At 41.7% G+C, this 16,304-nt stretch overlaps 2 protein-coding genes across 2 annotated transcripts in view; one reads left to right on the top strand and one right to left on the bottom strand.

The window, feature by feature from the left end:
- lmbr1 (limb development membrane protein 1) overlaps window positions 1-16,304 on the bottom strand; it is a 33,590-nt gene that overhangs the window by 3,046 nt on the left and 14,240 nt on the right. Inside the window, exons 6-16 of the mRNA XM_054622720.1 lie at window positions 15,902-16,028; window positions 15,403-15,471; window positions 15,194-15,258; window positions 14,857-14,929; window positions 11,235-11,324; window positions 10,118-10,194; window positions 9,595-9,672; window positions 5,258-5,331; window positions 4,881-4,971; window positions 4,207-4,273; window positions 377-538 (exon numbers count right to left, since the gene is read on the bottom strand). Coding sequence (XP_054478695.1) covers window positions 377-538; window positions 4,207-4,273; window positions 4,881-4,971; window positions 5,258-5,331; window positions 9,595-9,672; window positions 10,118-10,194; window positions 11,235-11,324; window positions 14,857-14,929; window positions 15,194-15,258; window positions 15,403-15,471; window positions 15,902-16,028 — 973 coding nt within the window. The remainder of the gene's footprint in view (window positions 1-376; window positions 539-4,206; window positions 4,274-4,880; window positions 4,972-5,257; window positions 5,332-9,594; window positions 9,673-10,117; window positions 10,195-11,234; window positions 11,325-14,856; window positions 14,930-15,193; window positions 15,259-15,402; window positions 15,472-15,901; window positions 16,029-16,304) is intronic.
- The window catches only part of rnf32 (ring finger protein 32), a 29,508-nt gene that overhangs the window by 11,214 nt on the left and 1,990 nt on the right, over window positions 1-16,304 (top strand). The gene's annotated exons all lie outside the window — the stretch shown is intronic.

Below are 16,304 nucleotides of genomic sequence, written 5' to 3'. Positions count from 1 at the left end.
CATCTTCTGTCACATGTCAGTCCCGCAGCACATTGGATCTAGCTGCAATTTCCTCCATTTTGTCACTCAAGGTTGTGCTGTTTAGAAAAAAAAATAGACACTTTCTCCCTCCAAAGCCACAGAGAAGGTTCGTGCTGTCAGGGTTTCAGGCAAAACCTTCACGAGTACACAGTTGGGATGAAATTGAGCAGTCAAAAGTGTTTTACGTAACAGATTGCTTTAAATTCTACAGAACTACAGCATATCGAAGGCAGGGTTGTTTGTCAGACAATGAAAGATCATGTGGTGCAGTCTGGCGTTATTTTGTTATAGTATTTTAAAAAAGGTGCTGGTTAGAAACCCTCAGGACACATGACAAATAAATAGATAAATTTACCTAAGGCCTTTAGAAGCTCTTCCCGTACTGCTGAGGTGAATTTTCTCACAAGACAGAGTGTTGTCACGACCGCAAACAGCAGGTTGTAAGAAAGAACAATGTAAAAGTTTCCCAGCCAATTAAATCTCCCGAAGTCTCCCAAGAGATCAAACCTGGTGATACCTGTGGAGGACAGAGAAACAAGGCAAAGAAACCGGTTAGAAAGCAAGTCGACATTCATTGGTTTTCTGTGATAGCCCCAACCAAGACATTATATTTTTCCCAATTACTATTTCGGTTTGACTTTCTTTGTTGAGTCCTAATATAGAGGTGTGATGACCAAGAAACTTTTTTTCCCCTAATGTCGACATTTTAGAAAATTCCAGGAAATAAAGAACACCGGGAAAACAAAGGAGGTTTCGATTTGTCAAGTTTCTCCTGGACAAGATGTTCATAAGCTAAATTCTTCCAAGCAAAAGCACGGGGCTGCATAACATGGAACAAATTAGGAATGTATCTTCTGTCTCAGTTAAGACATTAAAAGTGTCTCTCTTAATTGGTTTAGTTCTTAGGAAAACTAAAAATAGGGGGAAAAAAGGACAAAAACGGCGTGAAAGAAAAAGGACAAAGACAAATGGTAAACTGTGTGACCATTGATGTAACTGATTGTAAGATTTTTTTCATGTACAAATGTTGTGCTTATAGTCTCCTTTGTCAAAATAAGGTGGTAGGAAAATGAAAGCCACTCCCAAGTCTACCATAGAATCACAGTAACTTGTACACACATCTACCGGAGTCAGCTACAGAGCAAGTGACTTCTTCAAACAATAAACAAGCACAATCTTGTACGTTTCTGGGGAGGTGAGCGATTGCACAGTTCGGGAAAAATTTCAACCCGAGAATAGAGATTACTCTTAAATGAAACCTACACATGATCTAATCAAGTATGTTCTTACTTTTTTAGACTTAATAGATATATATATATGCCTGACAATGCTGCCATTAAAACAGGACTAAGTTGATGTATTCAAGAGACAGAAACAAATCCACTTTGACTTACACAGACAACCACTGATCCACTGCTCTACAAACTTTTACTTTCATCACTTGACTGTCTTGGTTAACCGTATTGTAAGGACTGTTCCCTGTGGACTATGGAAGGATGGGTGACTAAGTATAGCAGCAAAGGTGGTACGCAGGTACACTTCATCTCTCTCCCAGGACCTTCACACAGAGATAAAGGAGTGGTTCCTCCTGCAGGCTGGTCTTTACTGTAGCTCCACACTACTTGACCGATTACAAACCATCCGTCACGGCTGATCGCATGCTGCCTGGAAAGCCATCAACACCCTATTGTTTTCCCGCTTAACCATTTTGGCCTGCCAATCCGAGTGTTCTTGCACTCTACCAAACGGCCAGTCCAGCTGTGCCATTACAATAATAAAGTAGTGTACATAATTAAGCTTTCAATAACCTGATGTGTACATATATGTTAAATCCATGCACCACAACAATATCCTATTTCAGTCATCTGTTTGCAGAAATTAGATTCACATGTAGCACACTGGAGAGGCTCGGGTCGTTACACATTCTACTTCTCTTGTAACATCTTCACAGCCTCCGTCGTCAATTAGAGTGTCTGGAGAGATGTATTTACAGCCGCAGTAAGCAGTTTGCAAGCATCAAGGACCTTTAACAAAATTGCCTGTGAAGAGACGAGGAGAGAGACGGAGGAGACCACAGTCGATGCAGCTTGCCACCGGGGTCGGGCTACGTCCTTTTCTAATGCCAAAGGTTTCGATCTTGGTTTGGTAATTTGTGAAAATCTAATTGGGGGTAAAGAGATGCTTGGCATTTGAAATGTCAGGGGTACAGTAGCGTAGGTAGAGACATTAGCATGCAGCTAGTCATGCAGAGATTCATCAGGATTTTATGGCATAGTGAGACTATTTTCATTCTGCGTGAGCAACACTTAAGATGTGATGCTACTGGTAGATCATTCCACTGGAAAAGACACACGTTTGATTCTGTCTGTGGTGACCATTAATACACATTGGGTAGAGGATTATTAAAATATTGACACTTGGCCTGCTAACTCTTTTTTGTTTTACTGCAGCTGTCTTTTTGGTAAAAGAAGCACACTACCTGTGTACCTTTTTTCCCCGAAAAAACAGCTGCCTGCTGCGGCCCGAAATGATACCATCGGGGGCGATCGGGGAGAGTGAACTAAAGCGGTAAAGTTGCGTGCCGGACAGCTGAACTATATGTGAAACTCACTGTAGAGATCAGTAGAGCCGAGCGGAGCTTCAATTCCCTTATCGATGATGAGGACCCGTGAATTTTGAAGCTTAAAGGTGTCTTTAATAAGGCGTGTGCTAACAAATAGCTAAACGAGTGGACAAATCATTCATCATGCTGACTTGCTCATCTTTACAACCTCGTTATTTATACTCACGCAACTATTGTACAGTTCTTTCATAGCCGAACTTTAACTTTGTACTTCTATCAATTGCAATTACTCTTTAAAAATCACAAGTGTTATTCTTTTGTGAAAATTAACTAGCTTAAAAAAAGTGCACGTATCATGAACCTGTGTTTTATACACAAAGCTTATTTTATGCAATAATCCAAAATCCAACCTTTTGTCGAGGGAACCCGTGCAATGCGAGATTATGGCAGCAATCTATTACAAAAAATAATAAATAAATAAATGGGTCCCCCATTCTGCAAACCTTCATTAGATATAAGATGAAATTGTTAAAAATTTAAATGAAACGCCTTAACTATGTGATAAAAGTTCAACCACTCATCTTTAAAACTTAAACAACTTTTCCATTTGGAGTTTCCAAACAACTAATATGGTCTTGAAACTTGTGATGATACGGTATGCATTTGGAGATTTGGACACTATTTGTCACTACATTAATAAAATACACAGACTTTAGCACACTCTTTGTGTTGTGGTACAGTTCCCCTTTCTCTTATACAGTGCTTATTTCCCACACTGACTGACACAATCCCTTTTTTGTCTCTTAACATCTCACTTCGTCAAACTCAACTCTCCACGTCTTTTTTTTTTTTTTTTTTTCTTAAAGCTGGGAGGCCTTTTCTCTTCAACTCTGTCTCATGCATTTATTCCTTTTAATCTATTCAGCGTCACAAAGCAGAACCTGTTGATATTTTGTAAAGCTCCCAATGAGTCACTGTATGCTCGCTCCGTCCCGTTTCCCCACTCTGTTGGTCTCTCTCACACACACTCCAATACACACACGGAGTAGTGCTATTTGAACAGCTGTGCTCTGCACTCTGCATGTTTATTAGTGCCATTGTGATGGTGCTACCCCTGTCATTTTTACCCCGTCACCCTGCACTCTTTTCTAATGTCACTATGGGAAACTATAGGAGAATTCAGCTTGCTAACCTTAATGGTCTGCTGTTTGTTGCAGCATCTGAAAACAGTGGTGGGGGGAGGGGCATTTACTCTTTCTGGTTGTTAGTAGCTTATGACATATTTGACAATTCAGTTAAGCCTACATTTCTCAAAGAAGAAGTAGTTCGATGTTTTGGGAAATAAGGGAATAAGAAGAATTAGTTGAGAAAATCGATTCCACTCTTACGTCTTTCCACTGAATATGAATACAGCCAGCAGCTGGTTAGCTTAGCCTCATATAAAGACTTTAAACAGAGAAAAAGAGCTAGCCTGGCTCTGTCCAAAGATAGCAAAAAGTTTATTTTAACATGTAATCTGTACATGCAGGCTTTGTGTTTATTGTGATATTAGCATACCCATCACTCTAATACAGATAAACACACACACACACACACACACACACACACACATCTGTACTCACCTAGAGTTCTGGACATCACTGGCAGGGCTGAACTCAGGACCAAAATGGAGACACAGCAACCAATGATCTACAAAATCAACAGATAATCAAACATAAGACATTTCAAGCATATAACGTACAGTTATGAGACGTGTGAAGAAAAAAAAAAAAGCACCCATTGCACCAACAGTTTCAGCTATGACGTGCCCGGAAATCACTTGATGTTAAATTGGTTCCACATATTGTACAATTAGTACCTCTGAAGTTGCTCATTACCAGGTTCTCTCTGTTGTCCTTTCAAGCCCTTTCACTGGAGCGTCATGGCTAGTTAACAAGCCTCACCACTCCCAAACTCATTACCAAGTGAATAGGTGCCAAACAGAGAATGCCCCCCCGAAGAAACCCCAACTCTCCCTGTGATGTACAAGAAAGGGGCTTGCACTTTGCCAGTGTTTGCGCAACCCACAAACAAATATTGGACAGATCAACTAAAGCCATTGAGGAAGGGTCCTGAAGAAAACATTAGTGAGCGGTAGGAGTTCAGAGTGAGAGGAAGGCGGGAGAGAGAACGGGGGGGAAAAAAAGAGGAAATAGATGAAACACAGGGGGTCCCAAACAAATCAGAGCCTTAGGAGCAATCTCAGCACCCTTGCCCCCACTTCACCCCACACCCCGTCCTTCCATCCCATCTTTACCGTTGTCATGGTTGTGTCGTCGTTCCTGGGAGTGAGTCCCTCAAAGACTCGCAGGCTGTAGAAGCCAACCACAGAGGACACCATCAAGTAGCTGTTGAGCAAATCATTCAAGGACCAAAAAACACTTCTGTGCTGGTAGCAAAGCAGCTTCATTGAGTCCCCTTTTTAAGTATTCCTAGTCGGCACCTTTTCAGCTACGATAAAGGGTGACGAAACAGCACAACATGTCTTCCGGAAGGTGTCCGGCTGAACTATAGACTGGGTAAACAAAGCTGGCTTCACAATGTTGCTCTTGGCCATGGAGCATGCTACTTTGGCCACAAACAATGGGGGGAGGGGAGGCGGGGGTGGGGGGTGGGGGGTCACGGAAAGGATACAACATGAGGATGATCTCCAGCACCGCCTGAGCCACGCCAAATGTGGACAGGGAGGTGTTCCCAATGCCTCGGTCCTGGAAGATGAAGACACAGACAGAAGACTGGGTTATTCAATGCTCTCAAACAACACAAACAAAAAAAAAAAAAAACTGAAAATGGGGAAACGACGGCACTGCAGGCAGTTGCACACACATGCAATTACAGAAATCCTGCAAAGTAAGTATGCGGTGCATGAAGAATTTCCCCACTTGAGGAGGACAGAATGAAATTGGCTAAGTAATGAATGGAACAAGATGAAAGAGGCTCTTTTCAAATCACTGTCGATCACACAATATGTGAACAGGTGTTCAAACAAAAACGGCACATTGCTTACGGTAAGAAGAGTGCACAGGCTGAAAGCACGCCAAAAACATAAAAACAACAAAACAAATACTTCGGCAAACACTAGGAGTACACCGCCCCCCCCCCCCCACCCCCTTCAACGCCTTTTGAAACTAGTGCAAGAAAGAGACACATATACATATGCTGCACATACCAAGCATCTGCGTAACCAAATGATAAATATTTGCTTTTGTGAAACTTGGCACCAGGGTTGATCCTCCAAGGGATAAGTGTGTTGTATGGGGCACCTACAGTACTATGCATCATGTCGACTGCTCACTTTCATACAAAAACAATACAAAATTCACAGAAGTTTAAAAAGTTCCTGAAACTGCATGCTGCATTTTAGATAATGTAGATGATCATATGTCTATGATATATTCCCAAAATGTTAACAGTCTAATTTACTACTATGCTATCCTGTATCATGTGTACATTGCTGGATATATTCAATATGCAGTTTATTTGAATGCAATTCAAATACAGCACCTTGCCATACAGAGCTTATTTACAATATTTACTATTCTTGCATTACCAATACATATTACAGTTGCATAGTAGATAGCAAGAGTATGGTCCTAGATTTTGTTTAAGTGTATTATTTATGTTTTTGTTTCATTTCATTTCTTTTTTTTACCCCCTTGATTGTCCTTATCTTGATTTGTTTTGTACAAGAGCCTGAAGAAAAAAGGAAAGCCTGGCAGGTTGTTTCATGCCTTTTTATGCAACTGTCATCCCTGAGCTTACTGCAGAGCCATGGTGCAGTGCTCTCTCTCTCTTTCTCTCTCTCTCTCTCTCTTACACAGGGAATTAGCAGACAGCATCTGATGTAATTTATTAATGGAGGGAGGGTGGGCATGCATTAAGATTGTGTGTGCACTCGCAATATGCGTGTATGCGCGCGCTTAGGACAGCTAGCTTTCACAGTACGCCTCCTTTCAACTCTTACTTCTTTTCATTCCAGTAGCAGGAAGGGTGATAGAGTGTGTGTGTGTGTGTGTGTGTCAAAGAGAGGGAAGGCTTGGCGGAGGGGTGGGGGGGGACGGGACTGGTAGATTTGTCCGTGCCGCCTGCCACGGCTCTTTCAGCTGACACATTGCATTTGTAGCTAGTAAGATTTACACCTCGCAATACCTGCGTAATGGCGTGTGTGCGTGTGCGTGTGTGTGCGTGTGTGTGTGTGTGTGTGTGTGTGTGAACACAAGCCCTGCGTCCTGACCGTTTGACCTCAGGTGGGTCGCAGTGATGGTAGCAGTTTTCTAAAATTAGATTTTTTTTTAAAGATGGAGGAAAAGTATTACAATATTTGTTTGTTACATTAGTGTACTGCCTTTCACATAGTCATAAGTCTTTCTCACTCCCTACACCTCCTAACTCTTATCCTCTTGCACACTAAGTAATCACCACGGCTATCCTCTAACGAGTAGGAGAAAGACGCAGTCATAAAAAGTAAATATAATACATAGAGCTGCCATTTACTTCAGGTACGGACTTCTGAAATGGTTTGGACATACAAGTACATCAAATGCATGTGTTCTAAACTGAGGTCTCCATGTGATCAAGTCCCTCAACTCTTACTTTAGTTTTTTTCAGTTGGAGGCTACGGCTTTGACCGACAGACTGCCATTATTTGACCCCAACACTTGTGAGTATTTTCACCGACAGTCTATTGAAAGCTCTGTCTGACAAAGAATAACCTGCTAAGTAGACAGCAGGGATGACGGGGTTTAAATTAACGGGGGGGGTTCAAACTCAGCAGACAACTGACACATTTTGATTATTGGATGGCCTATGCCTTTATTGTTGGTCATTCACAGGCCTAGATACTGCATGGAAGTAACACATCTGCCTACCTCTTCGTCATGTCCATAGTGTCTTTGGTTCTCATACAGCATCGTGTGGTTCTGCGTGTGAGTGGAAATTATGGTCTGTTGTTGTTGTGCGTGTGGGTCTGACTTGATCTCTGACTACAAAAGTTGTAGTGTGGCATCTTCGATCGTAAAAGTAATAATGGCTATCTTGTGCTATCTATCCTCCTCGCCATAGTTTCACAAATTTAATCACACTTCATCTTGCCATAAAAATGTCAACATCAACATTATTCTTTCAAATATTTTAACTGCATAGCTACAGACATTTATTGCCAAGGAGTGGTAGACGGTATTCCCAGAGGTACCTTCACTCTCACTGTAATCCATTTTGTCAAATAGTTCCTTATTTCAGCAATTTGCTTCCTATAATTAGTTTTAAATTAGGTGTGAAGGCGTTGAGATCGTTTTCCCCTCAATCTAATGCATCATGGCTATAGATTTTAAAATTAAATTCACATTGTTAATGTTGGGCAGAAAGATATTTCTCCATTCATTTTTACATTCACTTTCATTCACAAAAGTTGAAACGCCATAGCTAAGGTTAGCTTGTCACAGGAAGTTTGAAGGCGAAGGGAAACTTTAGTGAGGTGAAAGTTGGATTCCAGTTCCAGCTAATTGTCCATTTTATAAAATACAGTGTCAAGTGTTGTGGCTACCGAAGAGGAGGGCCTGCCATAACAATTTTATTGGTCCCTCTTAGTGCTTGTTAATCAAGCTGTAAAACACACTGTCCTTTGACAGAGCCAGCTCTAGTTCCTCTCCTCCTCCTCCCCCTTGTTGCCTCTACAGCATATCTGCTCCTCATCTCCATCCACCTGTTTCTCCTCCCTGCTGTTACTCTCTTCCTAGCTCCTCAACATCCTTCTCCACCTCCATCGTCTGCTCTGTAAAGCCAATTGGGGCACTGCTCAGTATGCTAAGGACTATAGGGGATGCTTAGTAGGAAGGGAAGACAAACATTGACAGGGCACTTCCATTGTGCTCCCCCCCCTCCCACAACAATCAGCGCATCGGGGCCTCATTTGACTTTCCCACAGTCTCTTTACTCCGACAGTTCCTCCTTCCGACCTCAAACCAGCAGCTCTCTCTACTTCTTTATGTCACTTTCTCTCCTCCGTCCTTATCTCCTTCTAGACAGTGTGCGGGTAACTACGAGGGAATATCTGTCCTAGAGGGGCGGAGAGTTTGCGAGCTGGAGGGCAGGGTTAACGGGGCGGATAGATGGATATCATATCAGTATCGATTGTTTTGGAGGACGAGACTCTCCCCCCCCCCCCCTCGTAGTGCTGTGAGATCATCCGAGGTGTGGCATCCATCCAGCTCAACAAACGCATAAACCATTTAGTGGGGCCACACTGTCAGGGAGGACAGCTTCAAGCTGCATGACAAGTGTAATTTGGGGGATTTTCTGTGATGCGTCACGCCAAAGAAAACATCTCTGTTCAATAAAATAATTGGAATGTCGAGGGCAGCTCTGTCAGTTGCCCGCCAGACGCTAAATGAAATGAGGGAGAAATAGGATACATTATGTTGCCCCCTCTCAGACAAGAATGCAACCACAGACGCACACTCATACAAGCACATGCACGCACGCTCTCTCTCTCTCTCTCTCTCTCTCTCTCTCTGTCACTGCAGATGAGATGAGATAAGGAGAGCTTAAAACACATTACATGTTAGGCGGAGATGAATATCTCCAAGAGCCATTCCACACTCTGTTACGCTGCCTCCCAGTAAGAGCCCTTCACCTGGCACTGTCTGCCTTTGCAGGAGGGAGGAAAAGCAGCCTTTTTTCACCCGCTGTGGACTTGAGACACGTAGCGAGCTCATTGAATCTGCACACTGCTGTGAAATGACTTTCAATGAGCTTCCAAAACAAACCAGAGGCACAAGGTTCAAGCCTGATTAACATCTGGTCAGGCCTTTTCTTCCAACAAGCATCTGAGCATATCCGGAATTTGATTTATGTCTCTGCCAGGAGCATGGCAGGTCTGATAGGCAAGCGCTTCTGCAGTTTACATTCTGGGCGTGTTTGTGTGTGTGTGTGGGGAGTAACAACGTACTTAGGTTAGGTTACAGTGGGCTTACCGTCGATCCTTTGGGCATGGCAGTCTCATCCACTAGAAGGTAGAGGATATTAAATGCCACCATAAGAACTGAGATTGTCTGCAGACAGAGAGGAAGATAAAGATTTGTTTTCACATTGTATAATTATAAAAACATTGATCAAATCCCCAGAGTATCCGACATCATGATATAATTGAATTGTGGTGGCCTTGCTGATCTGTAAGTCTGGTAATGCATAATAGCCATCTTGTGATTGTAAAAATGCTCCAACATTTAGCTCCTCAAAACCTTAACAATGTGGGGATGTTTGATGCACGTGCCATTAAAAAAGGCATAAAAAGTATTCCCACACTATAATCTACTGAAAATGGTGGCTTTTCACCATTGTCTTAAACAGCCATTAAACAAAAGTAGTTTCCACACCCAGACTGTTAAGAGGAGAGGATTTGAGGTACAGGGTGTTAGTCCCAATGGCCACCAGCCAGGCTGTATACGCCATGAGCAAACAGTTTGGGCTTAATGATAGGTCAGTCACAGCACTCACCGTTCCTGCGAGCAGGATCAGCATCACTATGGGATACAACAAGTTCTTCTCCCAACCTGATGCCTTCTTTCTTCTCTCTGAGTGGAAATGAGAGCCAAAATGTGAGGTAATTAGTCTTAAGAAATATATGTTCCCCCAACTCTTTAATCGCAAGATTCAGTGATACAAACCACTTTCCACTACTGGTTAATTAATATGTTCATCAAAGACAAATAATGAAACCTCAAGCCCTCTGGCTTTGTTTACCAGGTTTGTACAGCTTGGTTTGGTAAAACAGATCGTGAGTGTTTGTAGCAAACACAATCTCACCTCTCATCGCAACCATCCCCCCCAGGTAAAATACATTTCATAACCTTCAAAAAAAATGATGCTCTTCCTCTTTAATTAGTCACACTCATCATTGCCTTAATTAGTGGAAACAGTAATAAATCACGGATAAAAAGAAATGCAACAAAATTAATTCTGTGATTCATACTTTGGTCAGAATATGTGTGCGCGGTGGGCGACTACTGTGCCACATCTTTCCAAGCCAGATGAAACATTTCAAGTTTATTTCTTCCTCTTATTTCAACAGCTCATCCGTCATGTTGTAGACACTGCTGACAGCTTGTAGACCACATGCACTATATCTTCTATTATGGACATCCACAGTACCCAACAATGTGTATCTGACTGCCCTCTAGTCCTTGCCATATTGACTTTCTTTCTCTATTTCCAACCTTGTTAGTCCTCCTTATTCTCAAAGTGCACCCACCCTGCCTGCCCGAGAAGTTTGCCAAGTGCACTTTATATGCACCATCCTTCTAAATTAATGACATCACTAAAAGGCTTGCTACAATATAAAGTTTGCATCTTGTCCAATATCCTAAGTGCCTTTGTGCTCTCCTCCCTCCACCCTGCTCCCCAAAAGACTCAGGCCTCATTTATAATATCCTAAAATGGATGGAAAATTATCAAGCAGTTCTGGTCCATGTCCAAATTAAGAAATTAAGGCAGACAGGGAAAAAGCGGCTGCCTGTCAGCAATATGTAAAAAGCTTACTTTTTGGCATATATTTCCATGGCAATTCAAGGTCTTAAGGGAAAATATATCAGTCCTGCATAATACAAATACTTACCTAATTTATTCCTCAGATTTCTAATATTGTCCATTTCTTTGTTGAGCTGCTGAGTAAAGCTTCCTTGAGTATAACTGTGTGAGGACGATCCTGTTGAAACAGAAACCATTGGAATTAATTGAATTTGTTGCACGATCAGATGTCGTTACACATATTTTCACTATTACAATGGATTAAACAAAGTCTAGAAAATGTCAAAGAATTATGAAAATACAAAGTTCTGAGAGTCTTGTTTTGTCTGTCCAACAGTCGATAACACAAAGTTAATCACTTTAAAATGATAGAAAACACAGAAAAGTGGAAATTGGTCACATCTGAGAAGCAACAACTAAGATAATGACAAAGATATGTTTTCTGTATCTGCAAGATATGTATGCTGTACAGCCAGATTACTCAAGAAACTATTAATTCAGTTGGAAAACAGTATTTTTAGGCATTTCTCACACACCAAATACATCACGTTACATCATGTTAACTTCACAATGCCTTTGTCTTACCGCCGGATAAGGTATTTGACTTATCTTTAATAAGAAATCCCATCAAAACAAGTAATCTTGCTCTGAACACAACAATGTGATCTCCAACAAGTCAAAAATAATTTCTTGTGTCAGGAGCTGTCTAGCACATGCCACAACTGGTTTAGTGGTCTGGAGAAGACAGCAAGGGATTCTCCAGGAAAACCACAAGGCCGGCTCATTTAAGGCTAATTTATCTATTTTACTCTGTTTTCCTTCCAACTCGACGCACTAGCGTAGAAGCCCCTAGGAGCCAAAGTGGAAGAGTATCCATTTGCATCCCCTCGGGTGATTGGCAGATCAAGACCAATTAGTTCAGTGTTACACCGTTACTAGTGTGCAATAAAAATACCATCTTTCATCTTTGTTACAAGAGTGAAGGACCAATCACTTTGATCAAACCTTTTTCTTCCCTCTGTTATTACGACACGCCCTGTCTGGATGGGTCTAAGTAGGCAAAAGACGTGAGGTAGACGGAGAGAAAAGCTCAACAGTCTTGTCTGTGCCCTCGCAGTTACCTGTCCCAGGATCTAATCAGGGGAAAGTTTGAACCCTCCGAGCGAATGCAGTCACAACACAACAGGAAATGTCACTGGCAGTTCAACAGCGTTTTTCTCCGGAGATGAACCGAACACTCTGCCTCGGGGCAGTGAACTAATCTATCATATTTGTGCATAACATATCCAAACACGGCCTTACCCCGTCACCTAAGACGGATAAATCATTGATCAAATGAACAGTAGGTTCTTCATAGCTATGAAAAAACAGCATATCGAACTAAAGACAAAGAACAAGAACATCACTTGAATTTCAGCTGCAGTATCTTCAATGACATCATTCTAAACCGGAGTTAAATATATCCTTCTCCTTCTGCTGGCAGCATCAAGTAAGAGACTGAGTTACAGCGAGGCAGAGATGCTGAGTGAGGCTTCTGGCAGCCAGGAAGGCCCGGAGTAATTCAACGTATCCTCTCCAACCTTCAACACAGTCTAAAAAAAAATTACGTCATCCACACATATGCTAAACACCATGCTGAGACAACAGAGGCACCGGCAAGGTCATTGTGCCGCATAGCATCTGGACAGGCGCTCTGTTGCTCTGCTATCAGCAGATCAGGGTCTTGAGAGGGCAGCGTGGACAAGTGTGTGTGTCACAGTGCCTGTACTGCAGTATATTTGTCTACTCTGGTTGCTATACAATATCTTCTAAGCGAATAACCCATTGGAATCAGAATCACAATGGATATTATATTAGATATGATTTATACGCATTAGGTGGAAGCTCCGTTTGTACCTACAACTTGAATTCTTTGAGACACTGACACAACAAAGTTCTTTCAAGCAGGGAAGATTAGTATGAAAGATACTTTTAGATTAATATTCAGGAGACAAGGCCAGGTGTTCACACTGTTCCGTGATTCAAACGTAACCACTGTGTCTTTCCAATTAAGTCATCATTACCTCTTTCTGCAAAGTTCTACATTTTTGCTTTAACCATAACTTAAAGAAACAACCTATTCTGTCTGGAATATCTATAACTTTTGTAAACCTTAGCATGAATACATTTAAAAGCAGTAAAGAAGGGCTAAGACATTGTGTAAGTAAATGTTAAAAACTGGTTTCTCGTAAGTAAAGTGTTAGCAGCTTATCTGATAGTTCCAGGTACATGCCTTTAAACAATTTGCATATTAGGTTCATCATACCCTTGACGAGAAAAACAGATACACATGTCCAGTCAGCCAATTTGAGCCACAACTCTCTGAACTGTAAGACTTACAATACCAACAATGCCATTACAAATGGGCAATTACATACAGAGGACGGACAACAAAAGGCCCAGACGTGTAAATAAACATTGATGCATCGACTGATGTGGCTCAACAGGCCACATCTGCAAACACAAACTAGTTCAGAGGATAATCAGTTAGAGGAGCTGGATGCGGAGAGGACACAGGTGAAGCAAGACGACAACACCGCTCGCCTCCGGAGTGTGCGTCCTGTGAACTGTTCCTGAACTGTAGTCGCTCCCAGCAGATCAAAGGGACACCAGTCTAGCCTTCAGTGTCACCCATGTGTGAGCATGAACGCTGAGCACGTGCATCTACATCCAGCATAAAAACATTCAAGTCTTCTTTGCCTCTAATTCCCACCTTTCCTCAACCGGCTAAAGTGTATCGCAGCTTGGCCTCGGTGCAAACAAAAAGATGTTGACCACAGTTATTTTTTTTATTTTGCCTCACAGAGACTTGGTAAGATCAAACAGTTTTGGAGACGATAAGGAACAGATTACAATTATTCAGTTAGTTCAAAGCAGCGCAGCGTGGAAGGAGCTCCAAGGAACCATACGCATTGGTGGCAGTCTATAGAGGTGACCGGTGTGGCATTCAAAAACATGCGTTATCAGGGAGTGATCTCCCTTACCTCCGTGGTTTGAAAGAACGCTCATCCTCTTCATTTACTCGCATCTGTACACTTGGTTGCGTGCTTGAGTTAATATTAAAGTAGGTTTTGGAACTTGGCCCAGATACTTCCTGCTTTTTGAGATTATTCAACGTCAAACAAGAATTTTGGGAACACAGAGGGTTTGACATGAAAAGGAAATGCAGGCTTAAAAAAAATAATCTTCACCATCCTTTAAGTCTTTAAACTATCCTTTTGTGTCCCGAGAACAGCACAAGGCTCCTTATTCTCTTTCAGGAGTCACTGAAAAGTTTTTTTTAATGTCCACAGGTAGCGGCCAAAAGTACTTGTAAAATATTTAATTTCCATCCTATTACCCAGGCCACTACCATTCTAGGCCTAAATGAGGCCATCATTTCACCAGTGTCTTAAATGGATCCTTAAAAACTTCCTTAACATAAAATATGGTCCTTGCCATGTGGCTGCTTTGCCCTTTAGCAGAAAGTTATGAGAGTGAGACAGCGGTGGGGAAAGGCCGCTGTAGTGTGTGTTTTTTTGCCAGTGTCTGTGCAAATCTGTCCATGTGTGTGTGTGTGGCTGAATTTTCAATGCTAATTGATTCCAGTGTGGTGCGCTCCATCACACCCAATAGGGCAGTCAACCCCTCCCCTCCCCTATAATGTGCCAACACGTCTCCCACAGACATACCGTTTAATCTCCTCTGAAGGGCTTCCTCCTGCAAATGGATGCAGTAAATCTGCTCATCCAGGTCCTCCAGGATCTGAAGGGAGGGAGCAGAGGAGGAAGAGATGAAATGGGTTATAATTAGGCCCAAAGTGGGACTGGAGAGATGGCAGATGGGAGGATGAGTTGGTGATGTATTTGTAGTCCTCTGCTGTGCATGTAAATGGTCGACTGAAACAGGCAGTGGCTTCCACTCTGAGCGTTCAAGTTCAACTCTGTAGTCTTTCAACAAAAACTGCTAATTGTACATTTCTACTGACAAAACCATTTTACATAACAGCCACAGATAATGATTTCTTACTGTTGGCTTCACTAGTAACTGGCCCATGATGGTGAACATCCTGGACAATCCCACAGGAGTGCACACTACAAATGAGACAGAACACAGCCGTGATTAGTTTGCTTGTTTAACCACAATACACAAATACTAAATTGATGGTAGCTCAACACCACATCAACAATTATATATATTTATTTTCAGTGTGTATAAGAAGAAATGAATCGTCTTACTGAGTAAAAGCAGTCCTCCCATCAGAGATATACAGGAGTAGAGGTATGGTAGGTAAAATTCCCAAAGATCTACAGAAAATAAAAAAGATTGAATAAAAATATAGAAGGTGGGAAAAGAGTAGTTAAACATTTAAGGAAACACACAAGATATAGTTTAATCACACAACTCCCAGTAAAACCACAATTTGAATTTTTTTACATTTGGATTTGTGAAGGGATTAAACAAACAGGATTTAATGTGTTAATTTGTTAACTTTAGAGGCAATGATTTTAACTATGGAGAAAGCCAAGCTAATCATTTACAGTATTTATGCTAAGCTAAGCTAAGCAACACACAGTTCAAGCTTCATAGTTAATGCACAGAACTGAGAGTGGTATTAATCTCATTTAACGGCCTGCCAGAAGTGAAACAGCCAATTTTCCAAATTGTTGAACTATTCGCTACAAATACTAAAAGAGACTTACAGGCAAAACTGACACTGATAATTAAAAAACGTACCGTAGAGAGACTCCATACTGGCTGCATCATTGTCAATGAGCGCTGATGCCACCCACACAATGCCCAGGATGAGCAATGCCAGCAGGAAGAGCATCACAAAGGTCTCTAGAATACGCGCCCTAATGCCCTGACAGAAAAAAGTGCACAGAGAAAAAAGAAGAAATGTAATTGGATATGGCTTATACGATTGGAATAAGTATCATAAGTAACACCACGATTTTATATCAAAATACATCAAAAGCACACTGAGCTTGGAGTACGTATTGCCTACATCTTTTTTTTTTTTTAAAACACAAAACAAGATTCATTTTACGAGACATCTCCCTCCTCCAACGCTCATATTAAAACAATCATTTCCACTCGCAGCACACAAACAGGACATAAACGCTCCCACAGATTCCTG

Source organism: Anoplopoma fimbria, chromosome 21 (genome assembly GCF_027596085.1).
Source record: "Anoplopoma fimbria isolate UVic2021 breed Golden Eagle Sablefish chromosome 21, Afim_UVic_2022, whole genome shotgun sequence".
In the NCBI taxonomy this organism is placed as follows: domain Eukaryota; kingdom Metazoa; phylum Chordata; class Actinopteri; order Perciformes; family Anoplopomatidae; genus Anoplopoma; species Anoplopoma fimbria.
The sequence above is the reverse complement of the archived record's forward strand: the minus strand, read 5'-3'. Positions and strand labels throughout refer to the sequence as shown.